The sequence below is a fragment of the Atta colombica genome, unplaced genomic scaffold (genome assembly GCF_001594045.1).
Source record: "Atta colombica isolate Treedump-2 unplaced genomic scaffold, Acol1.0 scaffold198, whole genome shotgun sequence".
NCBI lineage: Eukaryota > Metazoa > Arthropoda > Insecta > Hymenoptera > Formicidae > Atta > Atta colombica.
Genome location: NW_017259291.1, coordinates 858,554 through 866,561, shown reverse-complemented (window position 1 = coordinate 866,561; position 8,008 = coordinate 858,554). Strand labels below are relative to the sequence as shown.

Below are 8,008 nucleotides of genomic sequence, written 5' to 3'. Positions count from 1 at the left end.
TATATATATATATATATCTACAATATATACAAAAAAATCTTATATCTAAGTGAAAAATGACTGTCAATTCAACATCATTACTTCGACGCTAAATCAATTTGATGAGTCATTTCTCGCTCAATTACTGAAATATTTACATCAGATTTTAGCTGATTATTCATGTTTGCATTAACATATTTACAAACTCAAGTATTTCTATCTATAATGATAAGAGACCAGCATTTAATACATTTTAGATTTGATTCGGATTAGTAATCATTTTTAAAGATTATCACAACAATTTTCTCTGCAATATGCTCATGGCGCGATGATTCCGCAACAAGGCACGTAAATACGGCAATTGTTCTACTAAAATTAAAATATCCGATTCAGTCACCTCATCTATTCCTACTATATTATCAACTATGTGTAACATTGGCATAGCCTCTAAAACAAGTACATTTCGCAATATTAAACGATGCAGACTTAAGTAGCTTCATTATTTTTGGTATTGTGTCATGTTCTATAATATACTACATATAATATTCTATAATATACTACACTTCTTCGGAAAATGTACCCGTGATTAAAGCAGTAAACAAAGATAGTACTTCAAATTGCAAGGTAGGATTGAAGAAAAATAAAAAAAATTATTTCTTATATTAAAATATCTATCAAAAATACATGAAGAAACAATTCATTTAAATAGATAAATTATTTTTTTAATTTTCATATACATACCTGCCCCTATCTAAGATCTCCATACAATGTGATAATGTCTTACTTTCTAAAACAAGCTTTATAACAGGCTTTATTGCTGAACTAAAAAATTTACTATAAATCTGAGATACCATTATTTGCAATGCTTCGTCATATGAGAATACCCAGAATATTCTTGTTGTTCAATTTCATATTGAGGAATTTCATCTTGAGATGCAGAAGAAGTACGAGTGAATGGAATAATAGCTTCTGTCGATAAACTTGAAAGTTCTGTGTCCCAACATTATGTTTTGACAGTTGATTATCTTTTATGATATACTACATAACTATATCACATAATTGAATATAAATTATGATATTAAAAAGTATGCAAAGTGTTTAAACTCTGCTAAAAAAAAATTATGGCAAAATTATGAACAAAAATTGACCAACGATAATTTTTTTGACTAAGGATAATTTTGCGAAAAATTATTATAGGATAATATATTTTTTTTCAAATCAAAGCTTGAAATTTCTACTTTAAGACGGTATGACCATATTTTAAGTTTGATACCTTGATATTTACCTCTGCCATTGAACATTTAAAGATATGAGGGTGTGTATATTGAAAGTTGTATAATTTGACGGAATGTACAGACTTTATAAAATTTTTTTGTGGAATGCTGTTTGCAGGGGCGGTATAAAGTTCGAACTCTTCCCTTTAATTAAAAAAAAAAGAACAAAATTATCGTTCAAAATTGGCCTATTTTTATCCACAATTTTCTACGTCATAATTTTTTTTGAGCAATGTATATAAATGTTAAATACACAAAAGATATCCGAAGAAACATCTTTGATAATTTTACATGTATTCAGAGAAAACGGATATTTTTATTAATATTACCAATTATGGGATTAATAATATCGTTATTATCGCTAAATTGAAGTAAAGAACAAAGAATTCTCAATATACCAGCTTCCACAAACTGAGTAAATTGTTGAACTGTTTCTCTTGTTATCATGATAATTATAGTCAATGCAGCCATATCGAAATTTGTGTGTATTATTTTGTATTAATATTTAAAGCAAGTAATTTCTAATTTCTTGTTATGTGCATAACCATAACTGAAGGAAAATATTATAATATTATAAAGATTATTTATTGTTAGTATTACACATATAATAATTAATTATTACTAAATTTCTTTTAAAAATTTTTTGTCATACTTATTACTTTGATTACAAATATCATTTTTTAAACAAACGAACAAAAATGTTGTTTATGAGTACTGACAATAAAAAAGCAAGCATGTGATAAATATGTGATTAAAGAATATTTTTAAATAAAATGTCACTTACTGAAGTATCAGACTTAATTAAATTAACTAAGAGATATAGTGTCATATTGAAGAGCAAGGTCACGTAGGAAATATCAATTATATTTCTTAATACACAAACTGTTTGTTCGGCAACAACTAAAGATGTAGATTTAACTTCATTAATTTTGGCTGCTTCATATTCGATATACTAATTCTTCGATTCTTTGTTGAAAAATATGGATTATAATGAAAAATTAGAAGTTCTCCAGCAAACACAAAGTAAGTAACACCTGTTAGTTGTAATTTCCCACTCAACAATATAATATGTATGTTACATTATAATATTGTTGAGTGGAAAATTACAACTAATGAGTACGTTACATATTACTTTGTGTTTGTTGAGAACTCCCAATTTTTTATTACATATTTTTCTATCTTATCTCGAGAGTTTTTTAGAACATTATAATAAATTATTTTTTCATTAAATACTTTTAAAGTTTAAAATTTACAGTATTGTCGCATTATCCAAGATGTTTGACCGACTAAAATCTCTTGAATGTTGTTCAAGATTATGACTTGGATATTTGTTAAGATCAAAGTCAATGAAGATTGTTCCTCTTATTTTTATTTTTACATAAAAATGAATTTTTAGTGCAATAATGAAAATAAAAAAAAATGATCTCCAATCTTAATCAAGCTTTTATCTTAACAAATATTATCCAGAGCATGACTCTGAACAATTATATTCAAATGGTTTTAATCATCGGTTGAACGACTTTGGATAATACTAATGATGGCGTATCGTAACTTTCCATTCTTATAACTCGAAAAGTACTTAATGAAAATGAACTTTATTGTAATGTTTTGAAAAGCTTTTGACGTCAGTTATTAAATCCTGGAATCAAAAATAGAGTGTTGATAACCTGATTTTGCCATCCAAGGCCAAAGATATGATCAATAAATAGATCTTTTTAGAATCTTTTGAATTATTTTTCCAAAAATGTTTCATTTTCGAGATGTTTCAGCGGTTCGGGACTCATCCTATAAAATGTTATATAATGTGATCATATTTTTGAAAGGTGTAAAAGTTACTTTTCTAGTCATTCTTTAATTATTCTTTTTATTATTTTTTATACATATGGACAAAGATTATAAAAGAAAAAGAAAACATATAAACACATATTTTATATACAGGGTCTCAATAACTTTGTTACAAACAATACCTCCCGTTAATGAAAAAAATCTAGCGGATTAATATCAAGAACAACGTAGCAGTAAAGGAGTAAGACTTCCTCTTCCTATTCATCTATTTGCATATAAAATATTCAATGCATTGCACAAGATAAACGGATGTTATTTTTAATTCTCTCTTATTATAATAAATTTTCCTTTCTGTTGTACTTATTTCATTATTTGCATCCATTCTCAAAATTTTTGAATTTTTTGTATATACTTAAGATCACATGAAGGTAAAAAATCGATAACTTAGAAATAACTAAAAATATGACATTGAGAAAAAAATAATTCCCATCACAATATTCCCTTCATGTATTTCTTCGAACAATTTATTCCTAGGGCATTTCCGCATATCACTAACTGTAATGATATTGCCTTGTAATAAATTATTGGGACACTGCGTATAATTATATTTATATTTGATTAAATGTAAATGCTTTTTAGCGAATATTTTTTGTCACGCAATTTTTCTATAATTTGATTAGTCGATATCTATTCTAATTCTTTTTGTAAGTAGTTATTATTACAAAATAATAATCAAGTCTCATATTGATTGATCTCTTAAGTATAATAGTCTTTCAGTTCGAATTCAAAAATAAATACATCAAGAAATTAAATTTTTTAATCAGTCCATTATTCAATCTGTTAAATTCAATAAAAAAAATCTCTTTAAATTCAGGAGAAATTTTTCAATATCTTAAAAATAGTCTGTTTATTAAATTTTAATTTAGTTTATTTTAGTTTATTATATTGATAATGTGTAATTAGTTTTATTATTTAATTTAATGAAGTTATTAAAAATTATGAAGTTATTAAAAATTATGATTCCATTTAAAATATTTTGCTTATTTAGATAAAATATTTATGAAAAGAAATAAGAACTTTTAATGTAAATAGTTCTCAATTTACACACATAAAATAAGTATATAAACTTGTTAAGAAAATAATGAGCTAATTATAACCATAGATTTTTCATAAATTATTTCATTTCCATGATATTGAAGAGCTTTCAGTTTATCTAATCCTCCAGCTTTTTTGATTATAGTGACAAGTTTTTCTCTTTGTTTTACTTTCTCTGCAACATCCCAGATATTATTTAGACCATTTAAACCATTAATAATATGCTCATAATTGTTCGTTCCCAATAAACTACAAAAAGCTAACAGTATATCAGCATTTATTAATTCGGTCAGTTGTTGACTTGTTGCACACGAGATTAAATACATTAAGATCCATCCAGTTATCTTTTGAACCATTCCTTTTCCCTATAAATAAATATGCATATATATTATTGTGTGTGTGTGTGTGTGTGTGTGTGTGTGTGTGTGTGTGTGTGTGTGTGTGTGTGTGTGTGTGTGTGTGTGTGTGCGTGTGTGTGTGTGTGCGTGTGTGTGCTTGTGTACAACACAGTACTAACAATCTCAAAGTTGCGTAGGTTCTAATGACATAAATCAAAAATAAATAAAAAGCCTCTGAGAGCCAACGCTAGTTATTGTTGCGAATATGAATTTATTATTATCAGTTACAATTAATAATAAATTTTTATTCAACAATAACTAGCATCAATTCTCAGAGACTTTTTATTTATTTCTGATTTATACCCTCAGTACAATAAAAAAGAATGTATTGAAATGAATTAAAATTAATTCATTTCGACGTTTATAAATTCGCGCTCCTGATTTTTTAATCAAAAAATAATAGACATGAATATATTTAAATACAACATAATGAAAAGAATTTCGTATTTCTATCCAGTTGAGTTCAAAAATAGTTAGAATAGATATTCAGCAGGTTATTTTGGGTTTACGCAAACATACTTACAAACATAAATATTTCTATCATTGGTGGTAATAGACCAGCATCTAACACATTTTGAATTTGGTTCATGTTTTTAATCATTCCAAAGATAATCAAAACAATTTCCTTTGTAATATCTTCATGATGATTGGCATGATGATTTCGCAACAAGGAACAAAAATGCGGCAAATAATCCGCTAAAATTAAAACATCCGATTCATTCGCCTCATCCATTCCTACTGCATTTTTAATTGTTCGCAACGCTGGAATAAGAATACTTTCCTCCTTCGACGTCAGACATTCTAAAATTTTCAATAGAATACCAGTTTTCAATACTGCTTGTATGTTATGGTTGGATTTATAGGTGATGTAAGAGAGTATCTTGCAAATATTGGCTGAAACAAACAGCAACATACAAAATTCATAATAAATACCTTAAAATAAATTACAATATATAAAATAATAAAACATGAATTTCTTACAACGTAATTCTTGATCAACACAATCTTGATTTCCGTTATTGAACAGGTAATTAAGTATTGGTAAAACAGGTCTAATCAATTCAAAAGATAAAGCCGAGTCCGATTTTTTACATAAATAAGTTAAAGTCCTTACAATGTTGCACATAAATCCTGTCTGCATCGTTTTAGAAAATCAGTATTAGAAAAGTATTGAAATATCGTCTATTTATTAAAACAAACATAGTTTTAAAATTCTACTTAATATAAAAGTTAAATTTGTCTTGCTAGTTTTTGTGCTAACCGCTTGCAAAATATCATTATCATTGTTCCATACTTCAGAGCATTTTCTTAAAAGCACATAATGTAAAAGCTAATTTTGTTAGCAGATGCTAATAAAAAAAGAAAATAAGAAAATAATTCAAAAAATATTTCATTTCAATATGAATATATTCCATATATCTGATCTAATAGAACAAAAAGAACTATGATCTCGACTTGATATCAGATAAAATAAATGATTATCGAGAGGAGAGAGAGAGAGAGAGAGAGAGAGAGACTTATTTATAAAAACTATATATTGTAATTTAAATAATAAATAATTACTCTCATACGAATAGTATATTTAATATTTGAGATCATTGAATATTGAAATATTTATTATTTATTACAATAATTATAGAAGAAATAGTTTTTCAATATACAGGGTTGGTACTAATCACTCTAAAAGATTTTAAGTAGTGATTTCTCACACAAATTCAAGACGAAAACTTCATATTTGAAACGACTTGATTTTAAAGATACAGGATAATTAAAATAAAAAAAAAAAATTTTGTTTTACTTAAAAATTTCAAAAAGCACTCGAGTTATTTTAATGAAACTCTATATGTTTAAAACTGCAAAATAATTCAAATGGTTTTCAAAGTTTTTTTTTTCAAAAACTTTAACAATCAGTATCTTTGAAACTAACCATTTCGGATATATACGTTGTACGAAATTTTCAGCTTAAACTTGTATAAAGAACCTTTTAAAATCTTTTAAAGTGTTTAGTATTCACTTTTTACAATGAATAATTCTATATACTTTCTTTCTATATAATTTTATATATTTATCGAATTATTATTTACTTTGCAGTGTTAAAAAGCCTATTTTATCAAAGCAGAGCTATATTTTTTCCGTGTAATATACAATTTTCTCTTTTAAGCACTACTTAAGTTTATTTGTTAAATTAGTTATAACTTTATTAAATAAACAGAATGAAAAATATTTCTACCTAAATGTTTTAAACCAATATTGGCATAATTTGAGTATCTTCAGTTTCTTGCATAGAAGAGAAAAATATAAAATTATAAAATTGATTTAGTGCTATTATTAACAAAAAAAATTATATGAATATAATTTTTCTTTTAAAAATTTAGTCGCTCTTACAAAAAATTAGCAATTATTTATTACATTTATTGTTGTTCAGTATGCGAATTTCATTCATAAATAAACGGAAAAAATGTTGTTTTTGAAGATAATGACAATATAAAAATAAGATAATGTAATTAAAGAATATTATTAAATGCAGTTACTTACTGAGATATCAAGTTTAATTAAGTCGACCAAAGAAGGTAGAACATTTTGTTCAAGAGCAAGATCACGTGCATATGGTCTATCTTTGATTATAATTCCTAAAGCATGCACTGCTTGTTCCACAACATTAGATGATGCAGACTTAAATAGCTTCACCAATTTTGTTATTATTCCATTTTTTATAACATATTGCGCTTCTTTGGAAAATGTATTCAAAATTACAGCAGTTAACAAGGATATTAATTCAAGTTGCAAGACAAAACTAAATAAAAATAAAAAAATTATACCTTATATCTTAAATATTATATTTATCATTGCACAATATACGAAGAAACATTTTATTTAAATAGATAAATTATTTTTACAGTTTTCATATACATACTTGTCGTTATCTAAGAGTTCAATACAACGTGCTAATATGTCACTTTCTAAGATATCAGAAGAATTTGTTTTCGAATAATTAAATAATTTGCTATAAACTTGAATTGCCAGTATTTGTAATGCTTTGTCTGACGATAGTGTCAGGTCTTGTACAATTTCATGTACAGTTCCATTTACAGAAAGAAAAGATGGAACAACGGCTTCTGTCGATAAACGTGGAAGTTCTGGCTCTGTCTGAACATTACATTTTGACAATTGATTATCTTCTTTGGATATATAACTATATCATATAATTGAACATAAATTAAGTACGGTATCAAAAAGCATGCAAGATATTTATATATAAATCTTAAATACATGAAATATCCTAAATCTTTCGTAATTATTTTAAATATGTTGAACAGCTCCACGCACGCACGCACGCACGCACGCACGCACGCACGCACGCACGCACGCACGCACGCACACATGTATGTATGTACCAGGTGTATAAGTAATAATGAGAAAAAAGAAATGACGATTTTTTTCCCAAAAAAAAACACGTTAAATTCGGAAGAATGATAA

General features: G+C 26.1%; 1 protein-coding gene across 1 annotated transcript in view; it reads right to left on the bottom strand.

Annotated features, from left to right (window-relative positions):
• Positions 1-4,168: 4,168 nt before the first annotated feature.
• The window catches only part of LOC108686976 (importin subunit alpha-5-like), a 10,789-nt gene continuing 6,949 nt past the window's right edge, over positions 4,169-8,008 (bottom strand). Inside the window, exons 7-11 of the mRNA XM_018192511.1 lie at positions 7,446-7,678; positions 7,067-7,325; positions 5,513-5,666; positions 5,055-5,425; positions 4,169-4,498 (exon numbers count right to left, since the gene is read on the bottom strand). Coding sequence (XP_018048000.1) covers positions 4,169-4,498; positions 5,055-5,425; positions 5,513-5,666; positions 7,067-7,325; positions 7,446-7,678 — 1,347 coding nt within the window. The remainder of the gene's footprint in view (positions 4,499-5,054; positions 5,426-5,512; positions 5,667-7,066; positions 7,326-7,445; positions 7,679-8,008) is intronic.